The 19,560-nt window shown below is 46.6% G+C and overlaps 1 protein-coding gene across 5 annotated transcripts in view; it reads left to right on the plus strand.

Moving 5' to 3' along the window:
• Positions 1-19,560, plus strand: part of Nrp2 (neuropilin 2) — a 116,865-nt gene that overhangs the window by 33,790 nt on the left and 63,515 nt on the right. For all 5 annotated transcript variants that reach the window (XM_051190332.1, XM_051190334.1, XM_051190333.1 and 2 more), the window contains exons 3-7: positions 1,223-1,404; positions 7,172-7,402; positions 8,345-8,500; positions 10,085-10,254; positions 12,057-12,212. In XM_051190332.1, coding sequence (XP_051046289.1) covers positions 1,223-1,404; positions 7,172-7,402; positions 8,345-8,500; positions 10,085-10,254; positions 12,057-12,212 — 895 coding nt within the window. The remainder of the gene's footprint in view (positions 1-1,222; positions 1,405-7,171; positions 7,403-8,344; positions 8,501-10,084; positions 10,255-12,056; positions 12,213-19,560) is intronic.

A 19,560-nucleotide genomic window follows, 5' to 3' on the forward strand; every position in this document is an offset into this window, starting at 1 on the left:
AGGCTGAAGCAAGCCTCGGGCCTCTTTAATTTACTCTAACCACTTGTGCAGGCAGCCAGCTCCCACAGACCTGTGTGACAAGAGCTGGAGGCCATATCCCAGGGAGGGCTACCTTGTCAACCCCCTTCCTTACCCAGAAGGAAGAAGTGTCTTATGTGTTGTTTTTACAGGTTGATGCAAAATAAATAGATGGAGAGGGGAGGGGGGTGGTTTTGAGGAACACTGTTGGGGAAGAAGTTTCCCACTGCAGCTGTATGATTTTAGTGGTAACTGGGAACAGAAGGAGTGCAGAAGCACGGGGATCATTGTTAGGCATACACCCCAGCTGGAAAATGTGCCTGTCAAGACAAGAGAGGACTTTTTGTGTGTCTCGGTCTATGAACTTTTCCAAGGAAGACTGTGAGACATCAATGCCCCAAGCCAGGCCCATCTGACTCAATCTGAAAGGAGCACAGGCCACAGCTTGGGTGAGGCCAGCCAGCCAGGCCTCAGAGAGGACTCCAATTTTTGGGTACACAGACACATTCCCCAGGGAGTCACCAGGCTTTGAGGGAAGTTTTTATTGCCTTATCTGATTTAACAACGGTCCCTTTTGAAAACGTGTTGACTAGACAGTGCTGAAGGGAACTTTGTAGGTGTATCTCAGGGAAGGAGGTGGCCTGCAGATGGGGACACTGCCAATTAAGAACAAGAGGGGATGGCCCAGGAGGAAACTAAAACGGGGTTAAGGGACGGGAGAACAAACACCTTGAAGCCTCCCCAGGGTGCCAGTCCCTGACATGTCATTTTTCAACCCATCTTCTTGTCAGCCCACTGGAGCAGCAATTTTTCTCCTTCCGTTACCTTTGAAGATACACTCTGCAGTGGCAGAGTTAAGGAGAGACAACGATTAGGGAGGTCAAAATGGAAAATTAAAGTATATGCTACTGCCACCCAAGGAAAAACACAATGCTTGCTTTGAGATCCTGATGGAATGATGCAATTGCTCTCATGTGAACAAGAGATAAGGCCTCCCACCCATGCACTCATTCACTGTAGCTCGAACAAAGCAACTTCCTGTGTGTGTTTGCCTATGCACCAAAGCAAGCACAGGGCCCTTTGTTGATCACTCCACAACACCTGAATGTCTGTCTATAAGAGAATGGGGAGAGGATAATGGTCCTTCCCAGATCTTCAGAATGGTCTTTTTTTCATCTGTGTCCTTTCTGCTGTCCCCACCTAGGTATGACTTCATTGAGATTCGGGATGGGGACAGTGAGTCAGCTGACCTCCTGGGCAAACACTGTGGGAACATCGCTCCACCCACCATCATCTCCTCTGGTTCCATGTTATACATCAAGTTCACATCAGACTATGCCCGGCAGGGGGCAGGTTTCTCCCTACGCTACGAGATCTTCAAAACAGGTTAGTGGGGTCTGGAGTAGAGGCCAGAGATGGGCATCACAGGGGAGGTGGAGCCCAGTGGGGAAGCCCCGTCTGTGGACAGCATCAGCGGTAAGAGCTTCAGTCATCTGGCCTGACTTTGGTGGCAGATGAAGGGATGACTAAGGCGAACCTGGTAATGCCTCCATATGAAAAGGCAGGTCAGGTGACTTCGGACTTGAGGGGAGAGATGAGGCACCAGCATGGGGCAGGGGCGGGGGGTGGAGGTGGAGGGGAGAGGGATAAATACAAGAACATCTCTTGAAAGAATTGGATTTTTGTGTTTTTAAAAATCAAGCGGTTCTCCATGGTTGAACTTGGTTGAACTTTATTCCACCTTCTTCATGGTTTAATGTTGTCTTTATTTGGAATTACATGGGGCTGGAGGACATAATCTTTTCATTGTTTAGGATTTCTAAAGAGCTCACCACGACCCCCAGACTGGGGTCAGTCATAGCTCTTAAATTAAATTATGACTCCTAGCCATCCATTTTACCACCACTATACACTGAACTCCTGTTGCCCATATGCCAGGGAATCAGATGGTCTGAAAAGCTAAGGGAAGATTGTGGAAACCGGGCAGGCACCGCGGCACTTCTTTGATTGGCTGCTGGACCCCGTACATCTCATTAGGCCTTTATGGACTAGGCTAACTTCTGAGGCTCAGGAGGACAGTTCTCATCTGAAGTGCAAGTTAGGTCCACCTGTCCCCTCTCGCAGTGGCATGTCCTCCCGTCTCCTGTCAGCTCCCTCTATGGCTGAGGAAGGAATGCCCTCCATTCTCACCCACTCCTTACCGCAGAAGCTCTGCCCCCACTTTGAGTGTTTTCTTCCTTTAGGAGTCCAGGTTGTATAACACCTACATGGCGTCTGACTCCAGGTGAAGTTGTCACCCTGTCATTGAGAAACCCAAGCCTGGCGTCTATTAAGTTCAGTGCAAGGGGAACTATTCATATGTATTTTTTTTTTCTTTTTTTCATTAAACAGTTCTTGGAAGGAAGTGGTGACTGTTGAAAGCACTTTTTATATCCATTCTGTCTAAATATTTGTTGATCTTACCTGCTTTCGAAGGTCAAATCAAATGAAGGGGCATGGTTAGCAGAACTGTGTTGTGCCTGAGTGGGGACCGTAAGCTATGGCTTATGATGGATCATCTGCCATGAATGTCCATGGTTCTGGCCACAATAAGGTCTCAGGAACGGAAGTGTGTGTCCTGGGATGGGGGCTGATGTGAGCACCTGCATAGCTAGATGCACAGCCCCTTGATTCGCAGTTCAAGATGCAGACCAATGCCCCAGCTCCAATGAGCATTCTCTACTGAGTGCTAGAGGAAGAAGGAAGAAGGCAGGGTTTCTCGTCCTTGGCTTGAAGGAAAGGCAGGTAGACAAAACCTCATCACACAGATACCCTAGGTATTATTGGTGACATTAGAAGGAAAATTATACTATGAGTACATGTCATGGGAAGGCACAGGTCACTTGTTACTATTCTGGAAATGCAGTAGAGGAACTCTGTAACCTAGCAGAAAGCATCCCCTAGTGCCAAACCCATCACTCAGCTCTACTGCCTCAACCTCAGAAGGAAGTCAGCTCATGGAAGACCTTCCAGGGAGCTGACCAAGGGAGGTCAGAGCAAGAGTGAACAAGGCCCTTAGCTTATCTCTGGTGTCATGGCCTCTATCTCAGAGTTTCCCCCACACATGATGCCACACTCTCCAGAGAGCCACATAAACAGGGAATACTCACTCCATCCATCACAAAAACTTGAAAGGGAAGCATTAAAAGATAAAGCAATAAGGGTACCACAGTTTAGCCTACTGTTCTGATGACATACAGAAGGAGAATTTTAAATAAGGCAGGGAGTCTGTGAAGAGCCTTAAACAATAGTGCCAGGTAAGAAAGGTAGGTAGCTTGAGCCTGGAGCCATGGGATAGGCCTCTTTAAGGCCTGACATCAGCATTGGAAGAGATGTTGTAGTGAGTGACAGCCTTGCCAAAAACCACATGGCTGGGAGTGTGCAAAAGAAGAGAGAGCCCAGAAGCCTCCTCAGGCCCATCAGGCCCATCAGGAAGAGTAGCTGTCAGTATGGAAGTCAGTCCTATAAATATAAAACCTGGGATGCACAAGGGTGCAAAAGTCAAAAGTGAGAAGTTTAGGAAGGTAGGTTATCTTGTCTTATGTCCCTATTTCCACAGTTGTAGTCCTGGGAGAAAATACACATCTTATATCATCCACAGAACATGTAATAAATGGGTAGACATGCTGAAGAAATCCAAACAGACATAGCTATGTTTGCCAGTCAGATTCATAAAAGGAAAGAGAGGGAAACTCAAACACAGAAATGCAGACAGCCATACAGAAGGTTCTGGAAGCTTGGCTTTCTCCAGGCTCTGCCACAGAGTTATGCTGAGACACATACACCCACAAAGCTGGGACAAGCAGAGCATATGGCCAGAGGAGAAGATCATGGCTGCCATACATGAAAGATAAAATTCTGTTTGTATTGCCAGATTGTCTCACCTGGAAAGGAGTAAGCCAGAAAAAAGCCACAAACCTAAACAACCCAAAGTCACCAAATCCAGAGCAGAATAGGGAAAGAAAATTTTTTAAAGAACTTGAAAGGGGGCATGGGAAGCAGAATCAGTAGGAAATGTTTGTTGTTGTTGTTGTTTTCTGATGTTCTTTCATCAGAAATTCATGATCCAAATTCCTCTCCTATGTCCATTACTCGGTGAGATTTCTGATAGTAAAACTGGAGAGCTCGTTCACAGGTAGAAGAAACCTGCAATGCTTGCTACCTCAAGCCCCTAACATAAAGGCCTGAATTCCCTACCTCTGGTCAAGTCAAGCTTGACTTCAGATAAGACCATTGTATTTTTGCATCTTTGTATGTCTAGGTTCCTCTTCAACTTGCACTGTAGACAGTAGAGATGTGGAGTTAGCTTACTGCATGCCCAAGTCTGAGCAGAGACCTGGGGTGGGCATCCTGCACGCCAAAGTCCTTTGGGATGAACTCATTCACTACAGTCCAACCCCCCAACTTCAGTTTTGTGTTTCACAAGAGAGTCTCACTCTGTAGCCCAAGCTGTCCTAGAATTCAGTTTGTAGCTCAGGCTTGCCTGAAACTCATGGTAGTCCTCCTGCCTCAATCCTGGAACTACAGTGCTTGGATGGCAGGTATGAGCCACCACACTCCCAAACCTACAGGTTGTATGAGTAATCTCATCATTGAATCGCCATGAATATTTTTCAGCTGGGTATTTAAGTTTTGTTTTATCCTTTTAACATGATGCAGAAAAGTTTTGCAGATTAGTCAGATTTCTGGAAGACTCAAATTTTGTGTCTATTTTCAGGGTTCCTTTATTCCCTCGCCATTTTGCTGCTTTGATCATGGTAGTACTAGAGACAAATATATAAGTTTAATAGATGCCTGATTTTTCTGCGGCTTGCAAAAGACAAAATAGTGTTTTCTCACCTCCTTCAAAATAAGCCAGAGAATGTATCCATTTCTAACCATTTGTCAGATAATGCACTGTTCTTTTTGGTTGTTTGTTTGGCTTTAAGGACTTAAAGCTGAAAATTTCCTTCCAGTTACATGCAAGACTTGGGGACCCTGAAACTGAAAAGTTTCGAATCTCACATTTTCTAGGGCCCATATTGGGCTCTAAAAATCCATTGTTGAAAAACTTGTCCCCCATGAATGAGAAGGATCAAAGATCCTACCATAAATTCCCCACTCCTGGGGTGGTGCAGAGTCCCTTCTAAAGGAGTGACAAAAGAGTCAACTCCAGGAAGGGACTCTCAAGAGGCCTCTGCTAACTCTCAAGTCTCTTGTGAATAGAGAGTTAATTTCCATCCAGCACTGTGTGAGTCTCCCAAAGTGCCCCATGAAGAAGCCTGCTTAGCATCCTTAAACTCTAACCTTTTCAAAATTCTTCTTGGCCCCCTGAAGACCAGCCAGCTGGCCTGCCTTTCCCAAATTGCATCACCCCAGGCCACTGAGGAAGCCCTCAGGAGTTGGAGGCCTGATGGTAAACAAAACTGAGAAGAGGGGAGGCCAACCCAGCTCATCCCATCCAACCCTGTTGCCCACTGGCTACACTGACCCTTCCCTGCTGTAGCGGTGAACAAAGTGCAAAGCCTCAGGGATGTGGCACCCAGAGCTCCGAATAAGCCAGGAAGGTTTGCTCTAGCTCCTGGTCCTCATTCTACTCACAATCCACCTCCAAGGCACAGTGCTACAAGCAGAGAGAAGGTACCTGATGGATAGGTGGAGATTCTGAGAATTTCCTTTGCTGCCTTGAGCTACAGAAAGCTGCAAGCCTAACCCAAATACACACATACTTATTTGCATGGTACCTTTCCCAAGTCAGACATTTGCAGCTTTCCAGAAAGTCACTATCAATAAAGAGACTTGCAGAGGGCCCTGCTACCAGAGCGGCAGATAAAGACGCTGCTGCAGGCTAAGACTGGCATATTGACATCCCATAGTTATATTTCAGTGTGCTCCCCAGAGGATACTTCCTGCCAGTAAACACCTGGTTTATTGAGTATTTGTGTGTTGTTGTTTTTTTGCTTCATGTTTAGAGTGTCTATTTTCCCCTTCATAAATCCTGCTTTATTTCCTTATTTTAAAATCCAAATGCAGTGAGTGAAATCTATTGTAATTACCCGCATTTAAACCCCTGTCTTTAACTTGTATCCATTCTTGCTCTCTTTGTACATGCCAGGTCTCTATGCTTCCAGGCTCCTTTCCTGGCTCTGCCTGGAGGAATAGTTGTGGCTTAAGGTACCAGGGCTCTTCTAACAGGATACCACCTAGAGGCATCAGGAGATGTGGGGGCTGTAACCCTCTTAGTGCTCTTACAGCAGGCTGTGAATATGTGTCACATTCCAATAGGAAGCATCCCCAGAAAGCTAACCCAAGAGCTTAGAAGAGAAACGCCAGACCATCCCCACCACAAAGGCACCAGAAGCCTTCCAAATGTCAATACACTGCTGCATTTTTCCAAACTCACCGCCCAAGCGGCCTTTAACATCCCCAACGCCCCACTGTGATCCACCCGCTAAAAACCTCGATTGTTAATTGTCCCACCACTACAGAGCAGCCCGTTTTAATACAGTCAGGACATGAATGAGGCTTGGGCTCCCCTTTGCCCCTCCCCTGAGGCACCTTGGATCTCGCAGGGAGAAGGGGCACTTAGCTGGCTAGGGTACAATAGAGGCTAGTGTTGAGGTCAGCAATAAATAAGGGAAAACATTGTTTTCCCTGCTGGCAACCAGCAAGCCTTCCTTAAGGATTGAAATAACTTACATTTCTGGAGTGAGCAGCTGAGTAATTGAGAAAGAAGACTGTTCTTCTTTCAAGATTCTCTCTCTCTCTTTCTCTCTCTCTGTCTCTCTCTCACTCTCCTCTTTCACTCTCTTTTCCCCTCTCTGTCTCTCTTCTCTCTACTTCTTACTCTCCAATCTCTCAATTGCTAGTCTTATTCTGATATACAAGGCAATAGTCAGCTTCACCTCGCTAGTTTCTGTCCAAAAGGGAGGCTGGCTTGAGGGCTTGAAACATAGATAGGAACCGTGTGTTGTTCCAAGGACCACTTGAGCAAAAACAAAAACCTTGTGAGTAGGGGGATATGGACCCAAACATTTAAATAACCCAGAGGCAGAAGAGGCAGCAGAAGAGAAAAGCTGCTCTCTGACGCCGCCACGTCTCTCTCCCTCCCCTCCCACCCGCCTCTGGTACCCAGGCTCTGAAGATTGTTCCAAGAATTTCACAAGTCCCAATGGCACCATTGAATCTCCCGGGTTTCCAGAGAAGTATCCACACAATCTGGACTGCACCTTCACCATCCTGGCCAAACCCAGGATGGAGATCATCCTGCAGTTCCTGACCTTTGACCTGGAGCATGACCCTCTGCAAGTGGGGGAAGGAGACTGCAAATATGACTGGCTGGACATCTGGGATGGCATTCCACATGGTGAGTGAATGCTTCTGCTCAGCTCACTTTCTCCTCTTTATAAAGTTCTAGCCCAGGGAATGGTAGCACTCAAAGTGGACAGATCTTCCCACTTCAATACCCTAACCAGGGGAGTCCCCCACAGATATTCCTAGGGGGTGTCTCTAAGGTGATTCCAGATTTTATCAAGTTCAATTGAGATTAACTGTCAGAGATGGCAAACTCCAGGTGATGTTCCTTTCCATACCAAGTGAATCAATAGTTTAATGCTGTGACCACATAGAGGACTTAAAGCCAAACTGACTAGACTTCAATCTCTACTCTACAACCCTGGCAAGTTATTGAACCTCTCAGTATTGTGGCTTTGAAATGATCTATCATCACTGTTACCATGAGTACCATTATTTCATTACTATTAATATAGTCATGGATGTTGAAAAACATCATTCACAGCCAAGAGGAGCCTGTATAGATTGGGTGAAGACCACACAGATCTTTGGTGTAATCGATATTGGAGAGGAAACAAATTCTTCATCTTTGTGGTTGTTCTGAGTGTTTCCTAATATAAAGGATACTTGGTAGCTATGTAGGAGCAATTTCATCTTGGGAAAAACATGAGATGTAGGCAGGTAAGTAGGGTTTGGGTCCCAGCTCTGCTTTTCCTAGCAATGTGAACTGGGAAATGTCACGTGACCTTCTGAAACTCAATTTCTTCCTCTCTAGAGCAGGAACTGTAATGATACCTTCCCGCCCATCTCTCAAGGATGGGAGAACAGAACGTAGCCAGCCCAGGGAGAGCACTTTTTAATGTTCAGGGAATGTATCAGACATTCTCGAAGCATGCCTTCGGTTTTTATGTCAGTGTATCGGCAGTGAGATTCACGACGGTGGGAAAGGAGAAAGTATTGAAAACCAGTTTTGGATTTCCACTTCCTCTGACCACTCTTTGTCTCCTGTATCTAGTTGGCCCTCTGATTGGCAAGTACTGTGGGACCAAAACACCCTCCAAACTCCGCTCATCCACGGGGATCCTCTCCCTGACCTTTCACACGGACATGGCAGTGGCCAAGGATGGTTTCTCTGCACGTTACAACTTGGTCCACCAAGAGCCACCTGAGAGTAAGTTGGCCATTTGGGAATCCTTGTCCTATCTTCTCATTAAGGACATGAGTGGGTACAGGTGAAGGGCTGACCTCTGCAAAAACAGCATACAGGACTGCTGCAGATTTCATGGTGGCATCTGAGTTCAGAGAAAGAGAGCCTTGCCTTCCTTTCCTCGCAAAGATGAGCAAGAAAAGGACAGTGTCCATCTGGGGGACTAATTTCCTTATAAAAGAATACAAGCAAATAAATACACAAGGATGTATTGTTCCCAGAAAAAGCTGTGGACCATCTCAAGCCTCCATCCTCTCATCAGTGGATGGAAGGGGTTGTTAGGATGATGCATGTGGAGTCTAACCCTTTTCAGACCTGCATCAGTTCCTTTATCTGAAGACCTTAAAAGCCACTGTGGCAAAACAGCCATAAGCATTTTGACATTAAAGCTGTAAGGCTCCCAGTAGAGTTTCCTTGGCTAGACAATGCAATCCCTTGGATTTCCACTTAACACGTGCAAGAAATACAGATTTGAGGCACATCTACTGAGTGCTAATAGCATTGCAAAGTGCTGCCATGGGCCCAGCTATTGTGAAACCTGCCACCCAAGCCAGTGGTCTCCCATCCTAAGGTCCATTCTCAAACCATCTGCCCTCAGCCCCGGGCTTCAGATGTACTGTCATGGCTGCTTAGAGAACCAAATGATCTCCTGGATCATCTGAGATGATTAGGGCTGAGGAACTCTGTCACTGTTATGGACAGCTTCCCACCTATGTAACTACAGATGCAGCAGCCTGGCCTGCAGAGAAATGAAGGTTCTGCTCTGTTCTGTTCTTTCTTTTACATCACAGTTCCAGGAAACTGCATGAGACACAATGTAGCAAGCTGTAGCTGGTTCAGCAAATGGCCAGTGCAGTTACAAAGCTGAAGAATAGAACTGATGCCTCAGAAAAGTGGCCTGCTTTTACCTAACACACACCTGCGCAAGCACTGACCAGTGGCCATAGCATCCAGGTGAAGGACAGCAACTTTGCTGATGGCATAAGACCAGAATCAGACTCTTAGATGTGTTAGCCCAGACAGGTGCTGTAGAGGAACACAATGGTGTGTGTGCGCTCACAGAACAGTTTCCTAAAGATGGGTGTTTATACTTTGTAGTGTCTGTCTTCTCTGCCAGAAATAAGGAAAGACTGGGGTGAAAGAGAGAGACATGCAAAAGTGCCTCCTGGGTGTGTGCAGGCTTCCCACGATGTCTGAGCCCACCCAAATTGTCATGTTCACCTGTATCACATGGCTAGTACATCTGGCACCTGAGAGCATCCATAGCCCGCAGCACTTGTGTTTGAGATGGTATTTTTAATTTATATGATGATTCTTATTTATCTATCGCCTAACTTCTTTTAGGTCCAATTTAGTTCCTTGAAGACCCAGAGGGGTTGTTAGCTATGTGACTTAGTATAGTTGTTTTTCAAATGTGAGCGTATAATTAGATTCAGGATGAGGGAATGCCTGTGAGGACTTGTCCCTAGAAGGAGACAGTGTCTGGGGGGCCCCAGCAGTTTGAGGTTAAGATGCTAACTTTGCCTTTGTCCAATCTATGCTCCCCAGACTTCCAGTGCAACATCCCTCTGGGAATGGAGTCCGGCCGGATTGCTAATGAACAGATCAGTGCCTCATCCACCTTCTCTGATGGGAGATGGACTCCGCAACAGAGCCGGCTCCATGGTGATGACAATGGTTGGACACCCAACTTGGATTCCAACAAAGAATATCTCCAGGTGCTTACTCATATACTGGTGTGTGTGTGTGTGTGTGTGTGTGTGTGTGTGTGTGTGTGTGTGATGGGGGGGAGAGAAAATGTGATGTGTATGTTGATGAGTCAGTGGCGTGGCCCCTCAGTGAGACTCAAAAGGCACTACTAAAAAATAAACACAGAATGCATGAGAACTGCATCCATCCATCGATTCATACATCTATCCATAAAGGTCCTGTGCTATGCCAAGCATTGCGCTGTGTGCTGGAATAAATTGATGAGTAAGAGGACCCCTTGCCCTTGCCCCTGCCCTTATGCGGATTAGTGGGCATGAGGACAGTTTGGCCACGATACTGTTTGCCCTATCACTATCAAAGGAATGTTCTATAAATAGTTCCAGATCTTCCTCATTCTTGGCACAGGGAGGCATCAGAGATGGGGGAGAGCATTTTCCTGAAGGCAGGTTTGTTGAGCGCTAGCTGAATATGGCAACTTCTTCTGATCTTTGCTATCTGGAGGGAGCCTGCCAGGAAGGTTTTACACATAGCTATCAGAGAACACATGGGAAAATGTCACTATGGGGAACGAAAACTCGTTCCCCAGATGCTCGGCAGCGTCTTTTCAGACTATTGTTTGCTGTCTTCCTGAGCAAGTCTTGCAGCTCATGTTGAGTAATCTTCCTGCACTGAACACGGGTCTGATCCCCTGGGAAGAAGTAAACAGGGGGAGAACAAACTGCCAGTTCTATACCAGAGCAAGGTCTGTGTTTATGACACACAGAGACAGCCTTGTGACCCATTGACAAGCCTGTCCCAGCTCTGATGCGACACAGTGACCTCTGCTCTGAGACAGATACTGCAGTGAAGACAGCAGGGAAGAGAGAGAGGCCACTTAGAAACTCCAGGGAGCCACTGAAGCTCTAACAACACAACTCTCTGGCCATTTGTCACTGTCTCTCCTTTTTGCCTCTCAAAAAATCCTTTCATCCAGCAAAGCTTCTAGAAAGTTCTTTGTTGTTACATTGTACACACTATACTGATTTCACCCCTTAATAGTCTATTTTTTCAGTATGGCTATCTACTTTTTCTTGTGTACATAGAAGTTGCTATGCATTTCTCTTGAATGTTTCATGATGCCATGCACACACTGAGTAGCCAATAAATGCTTACTAAACTGACTTTCATCAGCTCACAAACACTAACACACACAGAGACTGCTATTAAGAAAGACCATAGCCAGCAAAGGAGCAACATCCAGTAATTTCCAAATGGTTTTGGCATTGTCAGAGGGGAGGTACCGCAGTGTTGGCCATCTTCCTCATAGGGTGAAAGGTCAGGACTTGGTGTATAAGCCTAATTACTTGGGCAGACTCTGCATGCCCTTTGACCCCTTGGTGACCTGAGTGATTATAGATACAATGGAGTGTGGGAATAAAGGGAGAGAAGACAGCCATGGATTGTCATTCTAGAGAATTAAAGTGGATAGCATTGGAGTGGAGTAGATTTTTGCCATTCACTGTCTGAAGCCAACTGTAGGTCAATGAAGGTGTCATAAGTCTAAGTATTCAATAGCTAGAAGAAACTGAGTATTATCCATTCGGATTTGCAAGTGGAAGGGGAAAAAATCTAAAATAATCAAGTTCCATTTTTTCAAGGGAAAACGTCTATCCTGGTAAGAAGTCAGTTGAGTATAGTTGTCCAGTGGAAGTACATACAATGGTCACAAGCACAGACAGGGTGCATGAACTTAGAATGACAACTGTGTCCTTTGCAGGGAAAGCCAGATGTTGGGGGTAGTGATCCCTTACTTTCTGACTGCTCTTCCCAGGTGGACCTGCGCTTCCTAACCGTGCTCACAGCCATTGCAACACAGGGAGCCATTTCCAGGGAGACCCAGAGAGGCTACTACGTCAAATCGTACAAGCTGGAGGTCAGCACGAATGGCGAGGATTGGATGGTCTACCGGCACGGCAAAAACCACAAGGTAGGTCGGCTGCCCCAAGAGTGGGCCTTTGATGTGCTTCTGGATGACCCCCAAGATGAGAAAGAGTCGTTGCTTAGTGAGACTGAAGGAACTGATAGAGACAAAGGATACACTGGCCTGAAATTTTCCCTTTTTATGTTAAAGTGATTGGAAAATGCCATTTCTCCAACAGTCTGGCTGCTATTGCATTTTGCACCGCAGAGGAGCTTATAGTTAGATAACATGTTATCTAACTGCAAATGAAAGAGAAAATGCCTCCCCGATTCATGCCTTCCCACACCACACAGGACTCGGTGAGCATTTATGGCCTGAGTCTCTTTCGCATGCTGGGATAACAATCACAAACCTGCATGAAACGGCAGTTCAGGAGCTACTGAGGTCAGGGAATGAAAGGACACAAAACCCTAAGAAGGAGTCATAACGTCCCCGAGAAGAATCAGGACCATAAATAATGAGAAGAAATCCCATTTGTCTACCGGGGTTAGGATCTGAACTGACGATCACCATTAGTGGGGAAGCACTGAACCCTTCCACCTGTGCCTTCAGTGTCTGTAGCTCCCAGGCATGTGGTCCATGTGGCTGATATGAGGCTTTTGTTGAACACAGGGATGAGTGTCTGGCACTCGGCACTCCTAAAACACGTGGCGTTCTGTTTCTGCAGCTGCCCATGAGCTACATTTGGCATATGGAGGGCTCAGCGGAAATGCCCTGTTTTTACCTGATTGGGAACAGGAGCCTTTTTAATGGGAGCAAGCTCAAGCTGATCCCTACAGACTGGTTGACTCTCAGATTAGGCTGGTGAGGGAGACGTACTGGGGACTCCAAGAGGGTGCCGACCCTCCCATGGAAGGGAATCAAGAGCGATGAAACATAGGTCTGTGTCTCCTCCTTCGCTACAGCCCCACCAGGTTTTAGTGTGCAAAGATAGATATTATCAAGATAAGGCATCTGTGACCAAAGAGCATTCCCAAAGGGATATCATCTCTTTGGTTCCTGTCGCTTTCCCAAGGCATCGTGCTCTCTAATTTACATGTACCACTGGGACCCTTGGACCCAGAAAATTCTGCCCTATGATGTTGGATATCTCACATAGGCAATGTGAGTTTTTAAACAAGTAGTTTTTGTTGGGTTTTTTTTTTTTTAAATCAAAAATTGCCATAGTAACATGGCAACATTCATATGAAAGTATGGTTCCTAGATATTACCAGCTATCTCTCTTACGAACACACATTGCTTCATGTGACCAGTACACAAAGTGAAATATTTAGCACTGGAAAGATACCTTCACCTTTACCTGTGAGCTAGGTCTGCTCTCCCGTTGCTGTAGCTTGGAGAGTCCCGAAAGAGTCAGAATGGAGACTGAACCAGCACTGGAGGCCAGAGGAACTCCCAGAGGCGAGTCCTCATCTCACCCCATTCCTTTTCTGCAGATTTTCTCTCTCCACCCACATCTTCAATAAGAAAGTGCTAAAACCTGGGAACTCAGCTAGCAGGTGAGGGCCAGCAGCCAGATAGGAGTGGTTCCTGGGAAGGCACGAGGCTCCCTGAAGGTCCCCTTGTCCAGGTTCAATGACTAAGCAGTGCTGGCCAGAGGGATGCTGTAGCATAAGCTGATTTTAAAAGCACACAGATGGACTGGAATGCTATTTAAAACACCATTTGTAGGAAATCTGCTTTTGGAAATACCTTAGCACTGCACATTTTGATAGGACGCCATCCTCCTGGTTTTATCCCGGCTATTCAATTTTGCAGGCAAGATATTCCTGAGCCTGAATTGAGCTTTCTAGTTCTTCAGACCCATCCTTTCCAATGTTCCCAGATTGAATACATTCTCACTGTCTTCTGCATCGTCTTCCCACCTTTGGCAAGGTCTCTCCCCAGTGGCTAACTTGAGGGTCTTGTTTTTGGTTTTGCGTTAGAGGATCAGTTTTGCCCACATAAAAGGAGATGGAACAGGGGAAATTTTTCCATTAGAAATACATTCTCCTGGTACTTAAAATGAGGAAGGAAAATGGAAAGCCTTCCTTCCAATTAGGCTTTGCCTCAGTCCTCAGTTCCCTTACCCCATTGTGCATGTGGTCAGAGGCCAAGAGTCCTTCCCCTCCTTCTCCCCCCTGGGCAAGGATGCTCTCTGCAGCCTCTTCGTTAACAGGTCTCCCAGATAGCTGTGTTTAATGTGCAGTTCCCTGGACTGTTGGGGTTGAGCTAGTTGAGTGAGCCATGCCAAATAGATTTGTCAAGTCTGCCGCAGTTTGATTTGATGCCATGACAGGGAGGCAGGAGGAGGGAGGGGACTTGAGAGCAGTGAGGCTGTGGGGAGGAGCTCATGCGTGCTGGTACTACCGCCCAGTTTCTCTTTGTGGTTTCTGGATGCTGGGCACTGTGCCAAGCTCTCTGGTGTTCTGTGGTGGGCTTGAAAGTGAAATCCAGACAGCAGGACTCGGGGAAAAAGCAGAACAGAGAGGACGCTGCAGTGCGCTGGCCTGCGCTGGCCTCAAGAGTGCAGAGAAAGAGCTGGAAAACACCTTCCTTCCCGGTGCTTAGGAAGTAGAGAGGGTGTTGTGACACTTGCCGGCACAAATTTGGAAACTCAGTTTCAATTCCCTGACCACTGTCAACACCAATGCAGCATATCAAAGACCGGGGAATTGAAGAAAGCAGAGAAAAACAAGATTAATGAGCACTCAAGGTGGGGGGAAAGGGGATGGCTGTGCTATGTCACTGTGGTTTTCACCCTGGCTGGGCAAGGCAAGGTCTAAGCCTGCAAGTGACTTTCTTCTTCCTGCCAAGAGGTGAAGAGGGCTAAAGAACTCCCTTCCCTCCTCCCTAGTCAGGGAGCAGCTCCTTCATAGTCTCTTTATGTTCAACAGGTATTCATGAGGTTCCCCGTGAAAAGCCTGATCCATGTTGCTGGTGGTTCATGAGTGTTTTCCGAGCAAAATGCAGCCGGCTTCCGCAGACCACATGCACAACACATCCCCCAGTCGTCACCCGGTTCCACATGCCATCAATATGGAACCCATGATTCTCATATAGGCAGGCCCTCCTTATACATATTTATGGTGCAACCACAAAGCAGAGAGCTCCTCCACCCGTTACAGCCCATAACCAACCCATGTGCTCCCTCGGATTATACAAATTACTTCACATTCGTCCCTTCAGAAACCACAGCAGAAACTACTGCCTTTGGTTTTTCCCAGCTGTGGGAGTAGCATCTCAGATGCAGGCATAGTTCTGTCAATACAGTGGTAAGAAATTTCATGTGTGCATGTGCAAGTGTGTATAATTACAGGTGCAATTATGCACAAGCACACCAAGAAAGGTGCATGGAGAACAATGGGGACAGCTCAAAGGCACTAGCCATTGGTCACAGTCTTTCCCTTCCCTGAGATTCTGAAGCCATCAATCTGCATTAAAGCAACTGTCTATGCCTGAGGAATGGAGCCATGACTGGTCTGGGGCAGTGGGACAAAAACCATTACTACCTTTAGTTTCCCTTTATTTTGCCAGTGTTAGCAGCTCTCTTATTGGTATAGTTTGGTTATCCTCCCCTTATGTATGGTGTTGCTAGGCAGTTCTTTTCTATTTGGCGGGGGGAGCAACACAAAAAAAGATGTTCTAAACCCTGATGGTCAGGTTGAGGATAGAAAGGATAAGGTAGAATAAGCCTTGGGCCCATGGCTTTGCAGAATTACCTAGTAATAAGTGGCACAGATACGCTGAGCTCACATTAATGAAAGGACAAATGCCAAGAGGTCCCACAAGCCCTCAGGCACTGACTTAGTAGTTTCAGAGCTTCATGATGCTTCACAGGTGGACTTGTAGCTCTCAGAGTCTAAGCAACTTGCCAGGGACAGGAGGATCTTGGAGTCCCCAGGAAAGGCAATCCTGGTCACCAGATTTTAGCACCAAAGCAGATGCTCTCACAGTCTGTCCGAGGTCTTGTTCTTTGCCTTCCATCCATGGGGAAACTGGCTTCCTGGCAGTTGGGAGCCCAAGATGTGTGCACAGCCTGGAGTCCCTTTTAGTAACAAAGTCTAAAAGTGGTCAGTGAAGTTCAGGATTGGAGGCTAAGCATTGTGTGGGGAGTTTGAGCTCCATCACAGGATCCTGGAGATGGAGTTGAAAGAAGTTGCTGTTTATTTGGTTTGGCCGCTTCCCTTCAAAACAAGTGCCCCTGCTTCTAAACTCCTCTGTCCTGCATTTGTTTTCTTAATTAAAACAAATCATTTTGTAAGTCAGAGACTTGGAAGGAAAGAGAGTGTTAGAAGGCCACACCCCAGGGCTCTGGCTGGCAATGCTTTGGAAGCATGGGGCATCTGCTGTTGATCCCCTGAGACATTGGACTGTGCCACCTCCGGTATTCCCGTCCCAGCTCTGTCTTGGTGTCTCCCGCCACCCCAGTCCAGTGACACTGGCACTGTGGCTGCTGCTAGTGGGGAACCTGGCCATCTGCAGAGGGAAGGTGCCCAGTGGATGCAATCAATGGGTCGGAACACAGAGCTCTCCTTGAGCAGAGAAGCAAGGTGTCAGTTTAAAAAGTTAACAGGCTCCCATGGCATAGGATCTGCCTCTTTTAAAACACAGACCCAGAAAGGACTGAGAGAAGTTATCCAGGCCATGCACTCGAGCTGTCTCAGATAAATGTCCCCTCCAAGCTTCGCTCTTTGTTGGGGATGCAATTATTCCTCCAATTGAGAATTTTGAAGATTTATTTTTAAAACCTCTTCATGAATACTTGTCCTTATTCCTTATGTAGTTTGTCATTTTGTTGTTGTTGCATGAAGATGAGGAAGTGACTCAAACCTCAGCCTCCAGAAGCTGTGGTTATGATTCTATGATCAAAACATGGCTATGTGTGCTCTGAAGAGGGCAGGTGCCCTTTCCAAGTTCAAGTCCCCCAGTTTGCTTCCCGCTCCATTATGACTGAGAGGAGTGCAGTGTGCTGGGTAATTCAGTTTGTCCCTTATCCATTTGTCGTGGCATGAGCTCAGACCTTTAGCCTCTCTACTTAGGAAGCTCTAGGGAAAATTTCATTATATATGCGCTTGAACCATCCTCTGCCAGGATGCTGTTAGCCAACTTCATCCGGATCCCCTGGGTGCTGAACTATCTTAGAGCTGAAGCCAGCCTCCCTGGCGCTGCCAACCTTGATGCTGGATTCCTTGTGCTCCTAGGTCAAGACTAGGTACAGAGATTCTGGAGAAGAAGGGCAGATGAGCAGCATTGGTGAGGCTGGAATTTGGGACTCACTGTCTTTGGCCATTTCCAGTGAACCTAGATAAGCACAAAGGGGAAGGCTTCATCTGGTGGATTCTTTGCTCTCTGTTCCTTGCTCTGTGGTTGTAGAAACTGGTCCTGGAAGAGGCATGTGGGTTGAGTTCAGTCCTTGGGGTTTTTTGTGGCTTTCTTCTACCCACTAAGGGAACTGCCTTTACAAAAAGAAAGTCCACAGAGACTGTCAGATGTTGAGGGCCCTCAACCCCCACCCCTGATAAAGCATCTGCCTTCGTCCCTCCTGCATCTTTATTAATAGTGTATGATTCTTTTCCAGCCTGTTCCTCTTGGGTCCCCAAGTCTTCTCCTCTCCTTTTCTGTCCTGTCCTCTCTTCCCTGATGCTTTCCTGTCTCAAATCCTGAAACCCTAATCCTGTTAGTAGGCTGTGTTCCAGGGCTCAGTGTCTCCGTGGAGTAACATAATCCTGCATTAACTGTAGAGGCCCCACCAGGCACACACAGATGGGGATGTGCGCAACCCACCCACCTCCACTCACCCCCAGAAAGAAGCAGCCTGATGACAAAAACAGCCTTACAGTAGGGGAGGAGGAGAGCAGAGGTCATCACAGTCACAAATGAGCATTTGGTTATTAAAGGGCTTCTTTACCCTCCCCCACCCGACCCTCGCCAACCCTCCCTTAGATGGAATAGATGATAGGTGGGTGGGTAGATAGATAGATAGATAGATAGATAGATAGATAGATAGATAGATAGATGATAAACAATGTCTACACACACACACACATCCCTTTTGACTGCATCTGGCTAAGTTCCCACATTCGCTAGAACGAAGGCAGCTTGCTTTAAAACTTTTGTTATGGTCTTTTAAGGAGGAGTTTTAAGAGAGAGACATGTCAAGACTCTAATTTAAAAACAGGATAGGAAACAACAAAGCCCATTGCCCTACCACCATTTCCCCCAGGGCCACGGTCCCTCCCTCCACCTTGCCTGTTTGGTACCGCAAATTAATTAAACGGGATGCCATTCATTGATTAACCATTTATTTTTATGTGCAGATGAGACAGGTGGCTTAGGAGTAAATGTGAGACAGAGGAAGGTGCTTGGCCCCATATCAGGATAAGTTGCTGCATTTCCTGAAGTGCCTGTGGCTTCCCAGTCTCTCCACCCCCTCTCTTTTCTGCCCTGCTCTGCTCTCCTCATATAGCTGCACCAAACACATTGAAAAGAAGAGCTTGGATGCAACAAAACATTTATTAATGGGGAGAAATAATTTTTGAAAAAGAAGTCCTCTGCATAAATTCAACCTCAAAGTCTAACGTAGAATCATCTCTGAAACATGTTTCCACTTTCTTTGTGGCCCCTGGGGATGAGAGAGTTCAGATGTTTACAGCCACATGGAAGTGAACAGTAGGTCAAGCTGTATGTAGAAAAGAATCTAGTAGAATACTGACTATCTTCTCACAATGGGCCCCACACTCATGTGAAGAGCAGCTTGCCCACCGAAGGGCCTTCCTTGTTTAGGAAGCTCACACAAGCTACTAGGCCTGGAAAGTGTCTCTTTCTCAGGAGTACAACAACTTTTCCATAATCTCCTCCTTGGTCCTTGAATCAGGCACAATGACCCATGGCATCTTCATCATTCCAGGCATGTGGATGCCGCAGCATCCATGAGAAGTGCAGAAGATAGGATCTTAGAATAGGCAGCACATCTCCCCTTTGGGGGCGTGGATGTGTGTACCATTTTCAGCATGGCCAAAGCTCCTATCTGTACTTTAAAAAATACATGAGGAAGGCCAACAAAGGCAAGGTGACCAAGACTAAGAAAGGGCAAGAAACAGGGAAAGGAGGAGCTTAAAATATCATCAGTGATCTTGCCTTGCTAGATGGATGCATTTTCTTTTATATGTAAGAAGTGATTTTCTTTTTCATCTTCTTTATATTATATAGTCCATAAAACCCCAGCCTGGGGGTCATGGGCCTGGTGAACCTGTGCAGACTGATTTTTTCCCCTGGGGGTGTTAGATGACAACTAAACTGAGTTGTTGGATAGTAGCTGATTCGCTTGGCAGGTACTTCCCCCTCCCCCCAGAGGCACAAACCAGAAATCCAT

This window comes from Phodopus roborovskii, unplaced genomic scaffold (genome assembly GCF_943737965.1).
Source record: "Phodopus roborovskii unplaced genomic scaffold, PHOROB, whole genome shotgun sequence".
In the NCBI taxonomy this organism is placed as follows: Eukaryota; Metazoa; Chordata; class Mammalia; order Rodentia; family Cricetidae; genus Phodopus; species Phodopus roborovskii.